The sequence below is a fragment of the Theropithecus gelada genome, chromosome 9 (genome assembly GCF_003255815.1).
Source record: "Theropithecus gelada isolate Dixy chromosome 9, Tgel_1.0, whole genome shotgun sequence".
NCBI lineage: Eukaryota > Metazoa > Chordata > Mammalia > Primates > Cercopithecidae > Theropithecus > Theropithecus gelada.
This window is the reverse complement of record NC_037677.1, coordinates 5,649,318-5,669,710: the sequence shown is the minus strand read 5'-3', so window position 1 is coordinate 5,669,710 and position 20,393 is coordinate 5,649,318. Positions and strand designations below refer to the sequence as shown.

The 20,393-nt window shown below is 41.0% G+C and overlaps 2 protein-coding genes across 8 annotated transcripts in view; one reads left to right on the top strand and one right to left on the bottom strand.

Annotated features, from left to right (window-relative positions):
- GDI2 (GDP dissociation inhibitor 2) overlaps positions 1–1,165 on the top strand; it is a 48,916-nt gene extending 47,751 nt beyond the window's left edge. For 3 of the 4 annotated variants that reach the window (XM_025396229.1, XM_025396228.1, XM_025396227.1), the window contains 2 exons: positions 67–121; positions 210–1,165. In XM_025396229.1, the coding sequence (XP_025252014.1) occupies positions 67–121; positions 210–356 (202 nt within the window). In that variant the 3' untranslated portion in view covers positions 357–1,165. The remainder of the gene's footprint in view (positions 1–66; positions 122–209) is intronic. The other variant, XM_025396226.1, reaches the window with a different exon arrangement.
- Positions 1,166–2,673: 1,508 nt separating this feature from the next.
- The window catches only part of FAM208B (family with sequence similarity 208 member B), a 78,283-nt gene continuing 60,563 nt past the window's right edge, over positions 2,674–20,393 (bottom strand). For 3 of the 4 annotated variants that reach the window (XM_025396223.1, XM_025396225.1, XM_025396224.1), the window contains 7 exons: positions 16,211–20,056; positions 9,581–9,706; positions 8,634–8,787; positions 7,325–7,430; positions 4,934–5,115; positions 3,726–3,840; positions 2,675–3,399 (listed from right to left, as the gene is read on the bottom strand). In XM_025396223.1, the coding sequence (XP_025252008.1) occupies positions 3,396–3,399; positions 3,726–3,840; positions 4,934–5,115; positions 7,325–7,430; positions 8,634–8,787; positions 9,581–9,706; positions 16,211–20,056 (4,533 nt within the window). In that variant the 3' untranslated portion in view covers positions 2,675–3,395. Of the gene's footprint in view, positions 3,400–3,725; positions 3,841–4,933; positions 5,116–7,324; positions 7,431–8,633; positions 8,788–9,580; positions 9,707–16,210; positions 20,057–20,393 lie in introns of all 4 variants that reach the window. The other variant, XM_025396222.1, reaches the window with a different exon arrangement.

Sequence of the window (20,393 nt, the reverse complement as noted above, 5' to 3'; positions counted from 1 at the left end):
GATCTCAGGCAGAGCTGCAGTCAGGTGTAGGACCAGCTCACCTGACTGAATTCTGTCTCCCTCCAGATTTGTTAGCATCAGTGACCTCCTGGTACCGAAAGACTTGGGAATGGAAAGCCAGGTGAGTATGGAGGTGCAAAAGGATATGGGCAGGTTTCACTGGAAGACATCCCTCCATAGTCTGAAGTCTTTGTAATTTTTGTTTTCAGATCTTTATTTCCCGCACATACGATGCCACCACTCATTTTGAGACAACGTGTGATGACATTAAAAACATCTACAAGAGGATGACAGGATCAGAATTTGACTTTGAGGAAATGAAGCGCAAGAAAAATGACATCTATGGCGAAGACTAACAGCAGTACATGTTATTATTTAATTAGGACACATTTAAAATTTGGCAAATAATGCATATGAAATCAATATTGTAAGGCCTGCTTTTGTAATCAAAATGGAGAGAGTGAAGAGCGCTGTGTGCCAGTAAATACTCCCCTTCATCTTTCTAATATTATGTATTAACTTGTTTTCATGGAGTGGCTGTTCAGAATTGGCAGTTACATTCTGTTCAATTTAACCAAACTGGCTTTTTTTTTTTTTCCCTAGTGAAGGATCAGTTTTAAACAAACATTGGGATACCAATACAGAAAACTTGAGACAGTATTTGTATCTTTTAATCAGTGTAGCTGTGTGCTTCTGCTTCTCAAGAGCTGGATCCATGCAGGTTGTGTGCCATCTACCCTCTTGAGGTTCAGGAGATTCTAAATTGAATAATCCATTCTAAATTGAATAATCTTTGGGACGGCATCCAGAAGTTTTCCCTATGACTTTATATTTTGTATTATGTCAAATGTTACGGCAGGGCCCAAATAGCATAGCCACAAGTTTGGTTTATGTGGGCATAAAATTCTAACCAAACTCCAGACATAGGGAGTCATTTGGAGAAAGCCTGTATGTGCTGTTTTAACCTAATAAAGTTGATGAGGGAAAAGGGGAGAGGAAGCAAACGTAAAGCGGGTAAAGTATAGAGCATCTTTTATATCTCAGGCGTGGCTTCTTCAGTGGACCAAGCTGCAATGCAGTATTGACTTGACAGAGCCTCTACTTCTGTCTCAAAATGGCTCCAAATGATTTCTGTACTGCAAAATAAAGCCAAATTGTGGAAACTGCTGCCCAGTGTTGGTCTGTGTGTCCTGATTGCAAGGGTCACAGCTGCTGTGCTTCCTTTAGTAGCACTGGAGTCAATGCCAGTCAGAAGGTGCTCAGCAGTGGAAAGCGTGGGTGTCTTCTGATCTGGATGGATCACAGCAGGTCCTGTCATCTGGCTTCCCTGTGAGTAGACCTCATTTTATTCTTGACTCAGCACAATTACTAGACTGATAATCTTTGTGCAGAAAAAATACAGTGTTCAATCATTTTGCTTATAGCAGCAATTGTAAGGGAGTAAGTGAATTGTCAGGTAGAATAGGTGCTCTAATAGTTTTCGTGTAATTGAAATGATGAAGTGTTTACATATAAGGCCTTTTCCCCTGACAGTGATGAGCCTCACTGCAGATGCTGTTGTTTACCACAGATAAAGACTGACTTCAGAGTATGAAGGAGACAGACTAAGGTAGATGATGTGTTAAAGGAACTAGGGTGGTGATGTAGATTGTTGTTTAGATTGCCAAAATGGTAGAGCTTCTCAACTTCCCACAGCTGATGTTTTGGGCTGGATCATTCTCTGCTGAAGGGGCCTGCCTTTGCATTGTAGAATTGATTGTAGCAGCATCCCTGGCCTCCACACACTAGATGCCAATAGCACCATCCTGGAATGACAACCGAAAATGTCTCCAGATGTTGTTGAAAACCACTGCTCTACATGTATGATAAAATTATCTAGTTCCAGCAAGACTTTTTCTCTTCCCATGCAGGCAAAGGCCCAAGTTGGGTTAGTAATAAGTGAAAAGGAAAAAACACATCTTCATATTCTTCATTCAGCGTATTTACTGAATACCTTGTGTGCCAGGCCAGTGGAGACAAAGATGGTAATAGTAGTTACTGGGATGACTCAGTTTGGCGAACACATGATATGGTTTGGTTATTAGTAGAGTTGCAGAAAACGTAGCACGGAAACTGAGAAAGATGGCCTCGTGGGTGTTGGGAAGCTTTTCAGCAAGGGGAGGTGAGTGTTACTAGGTCCAACCGGAAAGGTGCATATTTCAGGCAGATAGGTGTTGGGCAGCTTGTAACTGCTCACTTTCCTTTTCCTTAGTAATTTGGAAGTAATTCACTGTACTGAATAGTTAATGGTTCCCTTAATAGATTCCTGTCCTTGGAAAAATGAAAGGAAATGATTGCGGTTCTATTAGTAACTGAAAAACTGTCAACAATTAAAACTCTAAAACCTACTCAGGAGAAAAGAAAGCTCTTTTGTTTAGGAATAATAAAAACCGACTTAATGACTTCTGAAAGAAGCTTCCCTGTAAAGGCCAGGTGAAGCTGCCATTCTTTAACCTGTTACTCAGTGTACTTGACTTTGGGAGGGAGAGAACCCAGAAACAGAACAGGCCAGGCCCAAAGGACAGAAGTGTAGGTTTCCTGTGGAAGCTTACTGTTCTGCTAAGCGGCCTAAAAATTGCTAGAGCACTCCAGATGAGTCAATTTCTGCTATAAAAATCATTGCAGAAAGAGATGATTTTTAGTTCTCTTTATTTAAAAAAAGGAAACAAATTAGTTACAAAAAAGCCTTTGCTCCAAATAGATACCATGTATCTTACAAATGTTTTTTGCGTGGTTTTGAGTTTTTACTGTAGAAATTTTCAATATCATAAATAAATGATTATTTCTTTCTCAGAAAGCTGATTTTTGTAGTGTAGTATTTACAAATACCATAAGTGAAAAATGATAGTTTATAAATTTGTACCATTTAGGAAAAAATGTTTTAAGTTTACGTAGTGTTGTTTGTATAACAGCAAATAAAACCATTTAAGATTATAGCTTTTACAAGGATGGTAAAACCTTTAAAACAGCATAATGTGCATCATGGGCCTTTCTGACATTAGCATGCAAAAACAAAGCTATTTGTTAAAATAGACTTATTTTTGCTCCAACTAAGTAAACATGTTGTAAAATTCTTATTTTTAATATTAAGCTCAATAGCTTAGAAGGCATCTTGTTTAAAATGAAAATAATTTAAAACAGTATCTAGCACTGCAACCCAAAGATAACGGACAACTACAATGCCACTGTGACATATTTCAGCAAAATACAGAAAATGAACACTTTCCAGGTTGTAGAACATTGATTTTTCAAATATAAGACTGTTCACATGTGTATTCACATGTTCACAAGTTTTCCAAAGGGAAAATACTAATTTTTTATTGGCATCATCCATATCCAGGCAGGCTGTAGTTGAGTCACCTGAAGAAACACAAAATTGATAAGAACTTCTTAAAATAATATGAACAAGTATATTTCAAAAGTGAGATGCTCTGATGGGGAAAACTCCTATGCACCCTAAGGTTACATTATGTTCCGTACTGGCAATCCAAGTTAACAGCAAGTGAAAATGCACATCAGATAAAACGGGTAATTTTAGTAGATGGTTTCTTCATTTAGGAATTCCTATTTATGCCAAATAGCAATTCCACCCCTAAACACTTTAAATTTATAGCATGAAATATGTCAATATTTGCCATCAACAGCTCCAATTCACATGGGAAAGTTACATTAAAAAGTGTTCTTACCAATAGCTAGTCCTAAATGGAGCTGCTACTTTTTCTATGTTTTCTATAAAGTTATTTACATCTGTAACAAGGATTCCACTATTTTCAAAGACTTCTCTGGGGATAGTAGGCTTGTCTGTAAAAACAACAACAAAAAAACAAAACACAAAACTTTCGGTTAATTAATGTACTTTTCCATAGCAGGACCTGGTTTTTTTATTTAAAAAAATCTGTGGAACTTCCTTGTATGGCGGGGAGAAAAGGTGTTGGGTTCCAAGCTAAGAAAAGATTTGAAGCTTTGGGAATAGATGCCTCCATCGGGGTGGTGGGGAAAATACTGAAGAAAATCTCTGAAAAATGATAACTATGGTTCTTTACGTAAATTTTTCTGAACACCTTTTTTTTTTTTTTTTTAGATAGGGTCTTGTTCTGGCCGCCCAGGCTAGAGTGCAGTGGTGTGATGATGGCTCACTGTAGCCTTGACCTCCCAGGCTCGAGCAATCCTTCTGCCTTAACCCCCTGAGTAGCTGGGGCTATAGGCACACATCACCACACCTCCCAATTTTTGTAGAGATGAGGTCTCGCTAAGTTGCCCAAGCTGGCCTCAAATTCCTGGGCTCAGTGATCCACCTGCCTCGGCCTCCCAAAGTGCTGGCATTACAGGTGTGAGCCATTGTGCCTGGCTGCCCCACAAATTTTTTAAGAGCAACCTCCACCTCTGGGGTTCAAGCCATTCTCCTGCCTCAGCCTCCCAAGCACCTGGGACTACTGGCATGCACCACCACACCCGGCTAATTTTTATATTTTTAGTAGAGAGGGGGTTTCACCATGTTGGCTAGGCTGGTCTCTTACTCCTGACCTCAAGTGATCCACCTGCCTCCCAAAGTGCTGGGATTACAGGTGTGAGCCACTGCGCCCAGCCCCAGTATTTATTTAAAAAATAATACAGGTATAACTATTTACACTGTATTGAGTATTGTAAGTAATCTAGAGCTGATTTACATATATAGGAGGATTGTGGAGTTAACCTGTAAATACTACATTGTATATAAGGGCTTCAGCATCAGCAGATTTGGGTGATTCTGGTATCCATGGGATGCCAGGCCATTTAAATACCTGATACTATTCGTCAGGTATCTAAATGGTCAGGTATCTAAATGGCTCAACTTGGACATTCCTAGAGCTGACCAATTTTGGCATTAACTGAGTAAAATGGGCCTGTGAATTACCTGTTAGGAAGACAGCAAACCTGGCTTCAATATGCTGAATTTGCAGGTTTAGCAAACATTTCAAAATTTCTGCTTTTGTTGATGAGCGAGAGTCACACTGGTGATAATGAAGCAATTCAATGATATTTGCACTCTGAAATGACTTCAACATCATGTTCTTTTTATGTGCAGTTGAATCCACTCTGAAAGATACATAGGCATATTAAAATATTCATTTTCAGTTTTATTCTTAGGACTTTTTCTTGCCTTCAGTTTAACCATTCAAACTTATGAGATCCTCTGCCTTTCTTCTTGATGTTCTTTTTCATGACACACTTTGGTTGCCTCAAAACATACAACTGTACCTACTCCTTTTGTAAATGTGGATTTTAAACACAGGCCTCATTCTATGACCAATCAAGCCATGTGGCTTGGCAAGCCTTTCATGAATTTCGAGTGGGCCTTATTGCATTGTATATTTGTAGAGCAATGCACATGCATGCTTCTCATACCTTGCGGGCTAATCACCAACTTCATTAAAATTAGGTAGCAGCCAGAATTTTCTTGGTTTCTTGCCTCCCTGAAAATTCTGTCACTACTAGGAAAATGTGTTAATTCAGTATGTTTGACTCCATCTCTCTAGTCTTCATCACTTACGTTCTCACGCTTGTTGAAAACCCAAATCACACCCATTCCCATAACCCTAGTGATAATCACTCTTAACATCATGAACCAATTTCCTTTCACTTTCTCCTGTATACATTTTTTATGACATCATACTGAACATAGTTATATGACATCAACTTTTATGCCATCTTTCTTTCTATGAGTAGAAACTTTTTACTTGCTTCTATTGTGTAAGTTTTGGGTGGGCAATATTTTGTATAAAGTTTAAAATATTTAATTGTAGTCTGCATATCTCCCTCCTAGAGATGGAACTGAGGTTGATTTTGCAATAAGAATTTTGGGTAAATTCCACAAAAGGTCAAAGGATATGAAGTTTTCTGATGAGTTCTCAATAATACATCATGCCTGTTACATAATGCCAGAGTGGTATAATTTGAAGAGCACACTGCAGTGCCAACAGCAGTGAGTACGCTCACGTACCACAAAATGATGTTTCAGTCAATGACAGACCACATATACAATGGGGGTCCCATAAAATTATAACACTGTAATTTACTGAACCGTTTTTGTGTTTAGACACACAAATACCACCATTGAATTAAATCTGCCTACAGTATTCAGTACAGTCACATGTACAGGTCTGCAGTCCAGGAGTAGGCTCTACCATGTAAGTTTGTGTAGGTACACTCTATGTCTGCACATAGACAAAATCGTCTAATGACATTTCTCAGGCTGTATCCCCGTCGTTAAGTGACATGACTCTCTCTACCCAAAGCCCTAGAAGTGCTAGATTAATTTATGCTTATTATTATAGGTGTGCTGTGGCATGTCAGAACCTTAAATGTGATCTACTTACCAAAGTTGATGTTTTCCCCCTAAAGTGCTGGTTACTGAAGTCCACTGTGAACTGGTCATACCCTTGACCTGCTGAAGCCTTTGCACCCTCCTTTCCTGCCAAGGAAACCTGTGCTCCTTCTCTCCTTCGCTAGCTCCACTCCAAGAGAAAAGCTTTCTGAGATTCTGTTCCTTAAAGGTCACATGCAGCTAACAGTCGTTTCATCTTTCTGGGATTGAAACCCAGCTTCAAAACTTAGTACTTGCTTCACCTCGGTCATTTGTGTTATCTACTCTGCTTCAATTCTGCATTATGAAAGCAATGATTTGCTATCTAGCTCCTGAGATGAAGTCTGAATGAGATCATGGATGCACCTAACAGTGCCTGCAATCTTCATTTCACAAGGACTTGTCAGGTCTGCTTTTCCAATTGGTCCTGCTTGTGAGAATGTGGAGGAATCTCTCAGCCCCAGCTCTCTTCAGCCAAGGATTTTTTTCTTTTACAAATTATGGCTTTAGATTTAGTAAAGTTTGTACATTTATAAGCCTCTTATTTTAGGGTACAATTGAATTAAGGATATATTATGGTCTTAATTTTTCCATTCTCCTTAAAACGGTGGTAACTTGTAAGTATCCAAAAAAAGCATTAATGGTACAAGTTCCATATATTTTTTACAGTTTGTAGTAGTAGGGCTTAAATACAATATGGACATTTCATGACTGCTAAGTTTGACTCCCTTTTTCTGTTAGTCTAGATAAATACATGCCTCATACTGTTGGCTATGGTCACAGCACATAGCTTCCTTCATTGAATACAGAGCCAGCAGCCCTCATGCTCTTTATTGATGAAGGCCATTCCACTGCAGCACTACGCTGGAGTCCATGGAACATGAGGTGTTTCTCCCCTTCCCCAGCGGGGCAGGAGGAACCATACACACAGCAAGTCCTTACCTTTCATCTTCTTTTAGCTTTTTATTTTCCCTGTAGTGAAGCAACCACTTCCATTTTCCATTTCCATTTAGTTTTTCCAGGATTTTGATAATTTCCTTCAGTTGAACTACAACACAGAATAAACTCAGCAAGAGAAGATGACAACTTTAAGGTTACTTTTGGCTCATGCCAAGCCCAGTGATGATTATTTGTAAAACAAGAAAAAGACTAAGACTACACACCATCACTGGCGCTTATGTGGTTGGGCAGCATTCTGCTCTCACAAGCCCCTCAGCCTGGTCCCACCTGCTCACACTATGGTGGGAGGTAACTGTGTAGACACGAACACAGTGGAGTGGTCACCAGCAACTAGAGTTCTGTGTACAAATTGTGTGACAGAAGAGAAGCAGGAGGCCCAGTTGCAGTAGAGAAATGGGAGGCAAAAGTTTCTAAATACAGAATCTTTTTTTTTTTTTTGAGACAGGATTTCAGCTGTCACCCAGGCTGAAGTGTGGTGGCACGATCTCAGCTTACTACAGCCTCAACCTCCTGGGCTCAAGTAATCCTCCATCCTTAGCCTCCTTAGCTGGGACTACAGACACACACCACCACACCACAGCTGGCTAGTACTTTTATTTTTTTGTAGAGATGGGATCTCACTGTGTTGCCCAGGCTGATCTTGAACTCCTGAGCTCAAGGGATACTCCTGCCTCGGCCTCCCAAGGTGTTGGGATTACAGATGTGTGCCTACAAATATTTAAAATCCCAATTTCTGTGTAGAAGTCACGCTGGTTAAGGTACATGCTGCCTTTGATCTAGAAGTGGTATCACTTCCAATGCGATCAGAGTCGAGGCAGGTTCACAGGTTTTAGCATAAAAGTGCCCTGAGAGAAGTAAAGTATGAATTTTCAAGTAGATGATTAAATAAGCTGACTTAGTAGCCATTTTTTAGATTTTTGTGACATCAAGATGGTAGGGGTGATGACATCAGAAATGGAGAAGGTTGATTTTAAGCAAAAAATTTAATATAGAGTTGCTCTGACTTGGCAAGTGAAGGGACTAAATATAATAAAATCCTGATTTTAGCTGAACTACTGAGAGGGAGGGAACTCAGAAGCAAGTGTGGTGGTAACAATCAGTTAACAGAGGTTAAAAGCATTGCTATAAGAGAATTACTGTATGAAAATAGCACAGCAGACAGCAGAAATTATGCCCTCAGTAGGGGGCAACTTTAGAGCTGATCATTTGTTTTGGATGAAACAGTATTTAGGTCACTGGGTGAGAAGCTGATCTGACTTCAAAGAAACAGGAAAAGAAAATAAAGACCAACCTAATGTTACGGCTTCTAATATCTTGTCATCTGTTATCACAAAGCCTCCTGCACGAAACAGTTCTTGGTAGGTGTGATCAAGAACATCTCCAGGGCTGTCTACTCCAGCAAAGATGACACTGGGGAAATGCTTCAGCTTCAGCAAAGAAGGAATCTGCATGACACGAAAAGGACCCCCGTGAAGAGGGGCTCACTGGGCATATTTTCTTAGACACTCCCTTGCTTTTTTATCCAAGAGAGTCAAGGTTCAGGAGCAGCTGAAAATATTTTAACCTGGATTACCGACTGGTCATTCTGCCCTGCATGAGGCATATTAACTGAGCTCATCATCACCAGGGGCTGCAAACTCATCAAAATTAGTTCATTAAAAAAAGGTCTCAAACTACCAAAGGTTGGAAATAATACATCATGAGGGAAGAGAGCACATCTGAGGTTGTAGGCACTGAAAAGGAACCAGTCAGGTCACCTCACTTCACCTCCTTCGTCGCCAGCTCCCCTCGGTGCCAGCACTGATGGCTGCCTGCTGACAACGGCAGGTTGATGCACCCAGCCTTTGTCCACAGTTGGGTCTTCCTGAGACAAGCAATGACTTTGATTCAACTAGCTGGTAAATATAATGGTTCAGAAAGTTTCCAAAAGGTCTTTTAAGGCAAGATTTCTTATTGTTAGACATCAAGTGATGCAGATTTATATTTTGGATGAAAAAATGTAGCAATCTCACACCTAAGTCTCCCTTAGTTAATATGTTTTTTTTTTTTAAACTATCTGCCCTACAAATAACTTGGTAATATTGCAGTATTCTGTGATACACTATCTTCCCACTTAAAGGCCCAACATGTCCGTTAGCTTCTCTTCTACACAAAAAAAAGAGTGATGAGTCTGATCATTACAGAACACCTTATGTGCCTGGAATACATTTCTTTGTAAGAAAGGTATTTCCAACCTACCTGATGCAAATGTGATGATATATCTTCATTTCTGATGATGATGATTAGTGTATCATCCTCTCTGTGGAAAGCTTGACAGAAGTGCTGAGGTTCAATTTCTGTATGGCCTCCTTTCCTCAGAAGGTTCTGAAAGATTTACAAATAGCCATTACTAAAAAAAGGATACTTCCACAGAACTACCTGTATCGTTTATTAAAATAATGAAAAGCATTACAGCCTAACAAGGCAACCAGAAATGACATTTGTCTTATTACTAAATAAGCACCTTTTATATATAAAATAAATGACTCAGGTTTTGTTAACAACCGGATTTAGAAGTTGATTTCAAAGGCAAAGTATCAAAGGCTGATTTTATTTTAGAACATCAGAATAATCTACATAAATGAGTTTAATCTTCAAGGTATCAGCTACCTTGAGAATACCAGATATATACTTTAAAAATGCTACCTCTAGTTAAAACATTTCTACAGTTTAAAAAACAATACCCATAATACCCATGTATTTCTTCACCATTAATGGGGACTGATTTTGGAGTCAACAGTCCCTTGGATCTACGTCTTAGTATAAGATAGGTGATGCAGTTTAAACAGCATGCAACTGTACGGTGCCACTGCAGTGCAGTCCAGTACAATAAACACACAGAATGGCTCCCTAATAATCCTGGCTGGGAGGGTAAGTTTGTGTTAATTGAGTAAATTCTGTAACCCTACCCTCCCTTTGACTTTTTTTTTTTTTTTTCTTTTTGAGACATAGTCTCACTCTGTCACCCAGGCTGCAGTAAAGTGAAACAAACATAGCTCATTGCAGCTTTGACCTCCTGGGCTCAAGCAATCCACCTACCTCAGCCTCCCCGGTAGCTAGGGCTACAGGTGCACACCACTGGGCCTGGCTTTTTTTTTTTTTTTTTGCTAGAAATGGAGGTCTATGTTGCTCAGGCTGGCCTCAAGCAGTGTAGCCCAAAGCTGGCCTCAAGCAGTCCTCTTACCTCAGTCTCCCAAAGTGCTAGGATTCCAGGCATGAACCGCTGCACCTGGCCTTGACATTGTCTACCTGGCTGAAGGATTCTGGGTTTCTGTTATTCCTAGAAGACTGTCTGACCATCATTTATTTCCTTCATAAAAGTGAAGTGTTACTTTGATCTGTTTCCCTTGGATCTTTTTTTTTTTTTTGAGATGTTGTCTCACTCTGTCACCCAGGCTGGAGTGCAGTGGTGAGATCTCGGCTCACCGCAACCTCCGCCTCCTGGGTTCAAGTGATTCACCTCCCTAAGCCTCCCAAGTAGCTGGGATTACAGGTGCCCACCACCATGCCTGGCTTATTTTTGTCATTTTTAGTAGAGAAGGGGTTTCACCATGTTGGCCAGGCTGGTCTCGAACTCCTGACTTCAAGTGATCTACTTGCCTTGGCCTCCCAAAGTGCTGGGATTACAAGTGTGAGCCACTGTGCAGCTCCCTTGGATCTTTAAACAACTCAAATTTTGGCTATTTCAATTCATTCAAAATATACGGTATGATTTTCAAAAAAATTATGAGATTTAACGAAGAGCTTACTAAAATATCTAAGCATAAATCTCTAGTCTTCATTTATTTGACTAACAAATTATGTGAATGAATACATTTTCATCAAATCCTGTGGTGGTCTGAGTTATTCTGTCACACCCTCAGATTTCAACAGTAAGGAAGGGTCTTTCAGACATGCCCTAGTGGGCCTAACATCCCATTACTAATTAATGCTTCAAGATTCTCCAGGACAAAAGGATTATCCAAGATACGTTTCTGAGCTTTTAAACACATTTTGGGCCAGGCCTGGTGGCTCATGCCTGCAATCCCTGCACTTTGGGATGCCAAGGTGGGAGGACTGCTTGAGGCCAGGAGTTCAAGACCAGCCTGGGCAACATAATAGTGACACTCCACCTCTATTAAATTAAAAAATTTACATATAAAATAACATTTTGCTCTTTATAGTACATTACTCTCAAGTTTATTTTGGAATGTGTCCACTTTCTCAGTTGACAAGTAGTTTTACCTTTGCACATTTATTTTCTGTTGTAAACAGTGATACCACGTGATAAAATATTATGAATCTAGAAGTACTCCTGCTATGGAGTTTGAGACCAGCCTGGCCAACATGGTGAAACCCCATCTCTTCTAAAAATACAAAAATTAGCCCGGCGTGGTGGCATGCGCCTGCAATCCCAGCTATTTGGGAGGCTGAGGCAGGAGAATCGCTTGAAACCAGAAGGCGGAGGCTGCAGTGAGCCGAGATCACACCACTGTACTCCAGCTTGGTCAACAAGAGCAAAACTTCGTCTCAGAAAAAAACAAACAAACAAAAAAACTCCTACTATGAATAAAACTTTAGCATTGCTATACTCTCTTCTTCATGAAAATTGTATCACTTCATCTGGAAAGGAAGTGAGAACTAAGATTACTGCTCTGTTGTGGAGTCTCGCTCTGTCGGGCAGGCTGGAGCACAGTGGCTTACTACAACCTCTACATCCTGGGTTCAAGTGATTCTCCTGCCTTAGCCTCCTGAGTACCACAAGCACACACTGCCACACCCGGCTAATTTTTGTATTTTTAGTAGAGATGGGGTTTCACCATGTTGACCAGGCTGGTCTCCAACTCCTGACCTCAGGTGATCCACCTACCTCAGCTTCCCAAAGTGCTGGGATTACAGGCGTGAGTCACTGCACCCTCTGTTGCTTTTTGAGAAGATGGAAGCTAAAAGAAACCAAGTATTTTGCTCACTGTGCCAAAACATGTACGTGACCATGATGCTAACTTGGTTGATTCTAGAGTCACTCTAGCTCATGTCAGGGTATAGGATGTATAATTAATCAAATAAAATTAACCTTAATTCAAGGTAAAATAAAAAAACTAAACTGATTTCCAGATTGCTTTTGGAGGCTGAGGGCCTACAGAAAGACTGAGAGTGAAGACCATTCAGTATCTTTTCAACTACAGTGCTGCTTACTGAAATGGCAAGGAACTTGGAGCAAAGACAATAGAGGGAATATAAAACCAAATCCGGCAACCATTCATTAAGAACCTTGGCAAACAGGCCAGGTTTGGTGGCTCACGCCTGTAATCCCAGCACTCTGGGAGGCCGAGGTAGGCAGATCACGAGGTCAGGAGATGGAGACCATGGTGAAACCCCGTCTCTACTAAAAAATACAAAAAATTAGCTGGGCATGGTGGCGGGCGCCTGTAGTCCCAGCTGCTCAGGAGGCTGAGGCAGGAGAATGGTGTGAACGTGGGAGGCGGAGCTTGCAGTGAGCTGAGATCGCGCCACTGCACTCCAGCCTGGGCGACAGAGCGAGACTCTGTCTCAAAACAAAACAAAACAAAACAAAAAACAAAAAAACCTTGGCAAACAAAAGGATCCTTGGCCGGGGAAAAATACAATTAGGTTAAAGAGCAGATTCCACACATTTGAAAAAAACCATTTACAGTAATATTTAGTTGACTCAAAATATGAGCCATCTTGCAGAAGAACAGTGTTGCTGACTCTAGCAACAATGGAGTTTCACGTTAAGGCAGTGACTATCATTTTTCCAATCTGTACTCCATCTGCTAAGATATAGCTCTAAAATGCAAATATGATGCTACTTGTTTAAAAGATCTTTTACAACGAATCACAACCAGTTTTTAAAGATCTGTAAAAATCCCTACTCCGCCTGCTTCACTTGAAAAAAAAAACCTTTAAAAAGATTTTTTAGAAAACTTTATCTCTGGTAGTCTAGTGGTTAGTGGGAAAAAAACCCAACAGAACCTTTCCAGTGGCTCCCAGAGACCTCAGGATGAAGTCTAAATGGCTCAGTGTGACTCAAGGCCCTGCCACTGCCACATGAGGCATGAGGCTGTTCTCTCCCACAGCCCAGCCCGAGCCTCTGGCTGACATGGCTCATTCGCTCTGACCAGCCCTCCAGCACCAGGAGGCTGTTCCCTGTGGTGTGTTTGCCAGCTACACACCTCCATATGAGAAAAGCTAGGCAGACCAAGAAATCTTTATGCAGCTCTGTGGTTTCGGCAGTGGCCTCTGTACTCCAGATCATGGTCTTGTGACCCTGCACCCAGGGACATTGTAACAATGAGGGACACATGTCCCTCATTACTAAGTAACTCGTTACTCAGTAATCCAGCACCCATGGACTCGCCATGTGGCAATCGGGAGTTAGCACAGGAAATCAGCAGAAGTGATGTAAGTGAAGTCTAAGACAGACCTAGCGGGCATGTGGAACCGACGTATGGCATGTCCAGTTCTGCACATGGCCTGCAGACCCCTTATGCTCTGCTTCTTGTGCTGCAGCACTTCCTGAGGAAAGACCTCCCCGGCCAGGCCAACCACCCTCAATGCGTCCTCGTGGCACCTGCGTCACATTTACCATCACTTTCATTTTACATTTATTTGTGTGACTCTCTTAAAGAATCAGTGTTTTCCTGTCCCATTAGACTGTAAGAATCATGCCAAAAAAGCAACATCCCCCCCGCCCCACCTGGACACGCTGGGGCTCTGGGGTAGATACTAAACAGGACTGCTGGCATCTGAATGGAGCTTTCTGCTGCAAGGGTGGGGGAGGGCAGCTGGCCCCTCAGGTCAGGGAGTTTGGGGAGGTCAGGGTTAGTGCCTCAGTGAGGGGTCTCATTATACCTGGGGTTGGGAGGAGGATCGGGGAGGGGGACTTGGGAGGGATAATAAGTCAAAACACTGAGGATAAACAGTCAACCTCAGAGAAGGGAGCTCCACACATGGAGAAGGCTAGCACAAACCTGGCAGTACTGGACTAGAATTGGGGATGAGTGTGAACTCCTCTGTTTTTGCTTTTTATACGTAAATAGAGATGTAGATATATGTATGTACATATGTACATTTATTGGCTTTACGTGCTGAGAGGACCTAGAAGCAAAGGCACCAAGTGGCTCTGAGTTCATTCACCCAGTGCCTAGATGGTGATCCTAAATGCCACTCTTCACTAAAGAGTCACAGCTCCTTGGAGAAATGCTTGACTTCAAAGTAAGGGAAAGGAAAATACAAGATAAGCCTGGAACATTATGTTACACCCCAAAGTAAAGAAGTGCCCAAAGAATTATGGCGAATTGTCAAAAGGACACAGAAGCCAACTTCAAGGGACTCCCACTGGCTGGGTCTGGGACAATCTAAGTATTAAAATAATGAAGAAACAGATGATAACCCTTTAAGTAAAACAAAACGTGCCATGGCCCATAGTGATACAGATAAGCGAATGAATAGATCAATGGAAAATAAGGGAAAGCTCTATTCTACAGCAGAATGCCAACTAAGAATAATGCAGAAGGAATCTGATGGAATTTCAGTATCACTATTTGGCAATCTTCATAGTAATAACTGATTCAGATAAGAATCACCAGTTGATGTTAAATCTAGTGGATAAAAGTCTGATAAAGAATAGGATTTTATACAGTCTCAAGTATCTTCCAACTTATTACTAAGTTCAACATAACTTTACATTGGAGAAACCTGGTAGAAATCATCTTAACCAAGTGAAAAGGTTAATATACCAGTAAGGGGATCAATCCATTGGTGCCTCCTGATACAATGAATGCACTGAGAAGAGCAGCACATGATATCTGAGTATTCTCACCTAAAATGCCTAAGTCATGGAGAAACAACACATGAACACAAATGGAAGGAAATTCTACCAAATAACTGGCCTACAATCTTCAAAACTGTTAAGGTCATAAAAGATAAGGAATAATAGAGGAACTCTTGCAGACTGAAGACATGACAATTCTAGACACCTATGATCCTGGACCTAGATGAGGTTAGTGGAGATGGTCACATTAATTAATATTATATTAACTTCCTGATGTATAGGGTTGTTCGGTGGTTAAAAAGATGAATATCCTTGAACTTAGGTAATATACATTTAAGTATCAAGAGGTAATGGGACACTGTATGTGCAACACATTTGCAAGTGGTTCAGAAATGTTAACATTGGGGTATCTCGGTAAAGGGTACTATTTCTGCAACCTTTATGTAAATTTGAAATTAAAAACAATAAATTTTTAAAAATGTTGTCTATACCCAAAATAGAAGAGAAATAAATTCTGGAAGGATAAAACAATGAAGTTAATGGTGAATCAAGACAGGTTCTGGCTCCGCCCATGCCAGAATTTCACCATGGTTCCATTACTTAAATTTAAGGACTATATTACTCCGTGAACTCACCATAACATCAGTTATCCTAACATTTAAATTAAAAGAAAAATACATCCAAAACCAGAAGAGGTCCTACTTGACAATCTACACTAATGGAGGAACACAGGTAATAATACTTTTCGAAAAATCTGTATTTTAACATTGGAATGTGTTTGTATTTACATTTGAAGTACGGGCATGTGTACACTGGTAACTTTTTGTGAAAAAAAGTCACTGCCCTAATTCTGGAACATAATACTAATTTTCAAATATAGTACAAATGGCAGATCCTGCAGAAAAACATTTAGTAGGCTGATAAAGACTAAGCTATGAAATTTAAATCCTATGTCATACCATGATTTCTTTTTGATGGCTAATATGCTAAATTTATTATTTCTAAAACTAAAATTAGCAATTAAAATAGTATGTAAGACATGACTGGCACTTTACCTTTGTTCTTACAAAGAATGATTTGTCTTCTGTTTCGACAAGGTAGAACAGGAAGGTACTTTTACAAGCCTCTTTCACAACACTTCTTAGTTTGATGTGCAAATTGCTGCACAAGTCTATGATTATGTCTTCAAAGGAGATTGACCGTCCTGGGAAAGGCAGATACATCACTTGAGCAGTGGCTTCTCCAGAAGCATCATTTAGCTCTTTGTCTTGGAAAACGACTTGGTTGCTATTCTTCATCACCTTGTTGAATTCGGCATACTCATTGAGAATAAGTGAGATATCATTCCGAGATTCCTTCAAAGTACTGTTGTATTTCAGTTTGTTAAGGTGGAATGAAACAGTCTGATTTCTTTGAGAATTTGTAAGATCTCTATTATGACTACATCTCTCTCTCCAAGAGGAAGAGTTGTCCAGATTGCTGGCTGTGTAGCCTCTCCTGGGCTGCCCCTGTGGTCTGGGATCTGACTCCACAACTGTTACCAGAAGGGGGCTTCTGCTCCTAGGTGCAGGATGCAGAATTGAGGCCTCAGATATTTTTGTCAAAGGGAAAGCACCAATGGAGATCTGGGTCGGCAACTCCTTTGGAAAGACATTGGCGGAGGAGGCAGAATGCTGAGAATCCCCATTCTTTATGGTCTGTTTTAGCTTATGTGCAAAACGCAGATACTCCAGGTCCAAAGTGTTCTGGGTGAGGTCGTCTGCCACCTGCCAAGTGCTTGTCCAGGAGCTGGGCAGGTCACAGTTTGCAGTGAAACTCGGGTGCCTCCTCAGGCTGTGTGAAGTTCTCATGGTGTCTTTGAGCTCTTTTGTTACAGAGAAGTTGGCGTAAGTCCTGAGGATCCCGTGGAGATCTCGGATTTGGACGTAAGGCGGCACACACTTCTCTTCTTTCTTTACCCTAGTGGTCCAGTGCCCGGGAGGGAGGCTCATCTCCATGCCTGGAACCTGGCTAGAGCAGCCCCAGTCCCCTTGGTGGTTGTGGAAGTTCAACGATGACTCACAGCCATCTGTGGGAACATCTTCTTTTTTCCTGGTGTAACTACCTCTTAGAGTACAAGAATCCTCCAAATCGCATTTGGCATTTCTACAATCACCAAGCAGGTCTAGATCAGAATCTCCAGAAAGCAGTTCATAGTGCATGTCGGAATTCCCACTGACCTCTGCATCTCTGCCTAGGGTTTCAGAACCAGCCTGAGCCCTGAGCCCCTCCCCACCGTTCTCAATTTCTATGTGCTCTGTGGATATTCCACAAACAGAAGTATCAAAGGATTCTGAAACAAAGGAGGCCAAAGGCTCTTTACTGAGATTTTCCCTGGTGTCTGCTGTATTTTGGTAGGGACTAGCACAAAGGGAGGAAACCCCAACATTCAACAGCTCCTTTGTTTCACGTGTTGACACATCTTGCAGCGTGTGGATGGCTTTGCGTTCGCCTTTTAGAGAAGATTTGGTGTTGGACTGAGGGCCAGCAGTGCCTAGACCTGTGATTTCTTTATGTAACTCAGCTTCAGTTTCACCATTCTTAAGCAAACTGGCCATCCTGACTGCTGGTATTTCCTGTGCTTGAAATGCCGGCTCCGCATTTATTGGTCTTACATAATGGGTTAATGTGGCACTGTCTGAGGACGAACAAAGTGTGGGGACCACTGAGCACATGCATCCCTGTGTAGAATAAGCTCCATCAACTGAGGCAGTTGTCAAGGACTTCACCTGCAGATAAACGCCTTCATCTGTTTTCAAATCACTGGTAAGGAGATTGTTCTGACTGCTTTTAGGGCTAGTCTGCTGTTTTACTATACCACTTGGTACGGCTGTGGAAACCAATGTGTCAGACAAAGACATATTTTCAGTAACATTTCTGGGACTAAATGGAGGTTCACTGGACTCCAAGACAAGATGTTTTAAGTCCAAATTTCTGTTTTCTACTCTAATTGGCTGCAATGGATTTCCTGATTTTACCAGTTTTTCAGAAGGACTGAAGTCACCTGTGTATTCGGCAGCTGAGGCAGGCTGGTTTAACTCCCTACCATAGCACTGCACCTTTCCTGAGAAAGATAAACCCTCGTCATGCTCACTTGAGACAATGTCCTCAGTTACTTTACCAGGAAGGGTTGGTCTACCTGTTCTTCCTGGATGATCAGTTAATATTAGGGGCATTTCAGCAGAGACCTGCATTTGTTGTACCTGGGTAAAGTTATCTTGCCCCACTGGATGGGTAGGACCAACAAAAAAATTTTCTTTTTCTGTTATGCCTAAGTCTTCTGACACACGCTGGGAGATTCGGTTGCTCTTCTCACACTGTGTACCATGAAGTTTTAAAATGCATGGAGTCACAGCCTGATATGGTCGTGTCTCTTTAACTGGTACTGGAGGTTCAGGACTAGAAGCTGGTGATACTTCCTCAATTACAGAATCAAAGGGAAAATCAGAGGTCACATTAATTTCCTCTGCAATCTCAAGTGTGCAATTTTCTTTAGAAAGTATTACAGTAACTGGTTGTAAATTATCCCCCTTTCTCTCCTTATTTTCTACTGGTTCTTCTGACACTGTGGGATATACTGACACACTGTCAGCAGAATTCACTTCTCTGCTTTCTGTGACAGCCACCTCTTCTGGTTCACCTATTTCCTCAGCTACATCTTGAAGTTCTAAATTTGAAAATGGGGCCTCTTCAAATTGCTCTATTTCACCAGCTGGCATTTCTTCTCTGGGACTTGTAGGTGGTGATATTGTTAGAGCTAAGTCAATGTCAGAATCTTCCTCTGATAACTCTAGGCTGACCTCTCTACTCACAGACAGCCTTCTTTGTTTGATAAATACTGAATCAAACTCTTCAAAATTCATATTTTCAGTGTTGGGACCATTCTTGTCATTCTTCCTCAGTTCTAAAGAGTCACCTGATGTGTGGCATCCTGATGAAATGCAGTTAAGTGAACCCTGCTTTCCCAAGGCAGTAGAGGCTGCTGATGAGTCCACTTCAACCTGTGTCGGTTCTACAAGCCCTTCTGAAGACAGGCTGAGGAGACTCTGCGTCTGCGAAAGGAAATTCTGAGTGCACCTCACTTCTTCACTCGGTAATAGATAACTAGAACTTTTAACTAATGATAATGCCTCCATTACCATTGCTTTATCAGACGGTAATGAGACTGGAAGAGGCATCTCTTTCTGTAATGAACACATTTCTTTATCAAGTGTCTCTCTACCTACTGAGGAGGCACAAAGGTACTTAGAGCCTTTCTGTCCTGCAACTACTAGAGAGGAAATGTCCCTCAGGCCTTGTGTTTGTGCCTTTTCCGAGGTGGATACAGGATGTCTAAGGCTTGCAGCAGGTGATACTTGCTTAATCAACTCCTTATTAAAGGTTGTAGGTTCATCAGCTGTATTTACAGCTTCTGTCTGTAATGGTACATGTGCATTTTTTTCAAAGATGAGAGTAACTGGTTCTGGATTAATCATTGCACACTCCATATTATCATCCTTTCTTTCCAAGGAAGGGTGACATTCATTGTTTATGGGGCTGCCATGTTGGATAAGGTCCTGTAAAGTACCTGTTTTTGTTTGCATTGCTGCATCAGGAACATCCACTTTGTTTTCAAGGGTGCTACACACAGAGCTCTGACATATCACTGGCTGACTACCAGTCCCATCATAAGTCCTGGTGAATGTGGTTTGAGTAACAGTGCCACTGTAAGAAGCCACTCTTGTGCTATCCAGTGGCTGAACAATTTCTTCTTCATTAGGAACAGAGGGTCCATTAGTTCGTGTACTTCCAATACCAGAAAGCGCAAGATTAGAAGTCTCCAGTTTATCTAATGATTCTTGTTTAGCTTCTTCCCCAATTACCTGAAATGGCCAAAGTAAAAAAACAAAAAAAAATCAGTCACATAAAATGTTTTTTATACAATTATATGTACATGTGAAGAACAGAAAAGATAAAAATTAATTTTAGTTTGTGAATGTTCTTTTGAATTTTCTAGCTGAAAATATCGCAGGGTACAAATCAAGCAAATCCCTCTTTTAAAGGCAGGCTTAAAATACCCCCAATGGGATTTGTTTTCTTTAAAACCATACACAGAGGAGACCTCCAAAACTTTCTGAACTTTGAAGCTTTTTTCTCTTTTTAAATGAGCTTTTTGGAAGAAAAATAGCTAGACTACTGACAATTTAAGACTTTAAATGC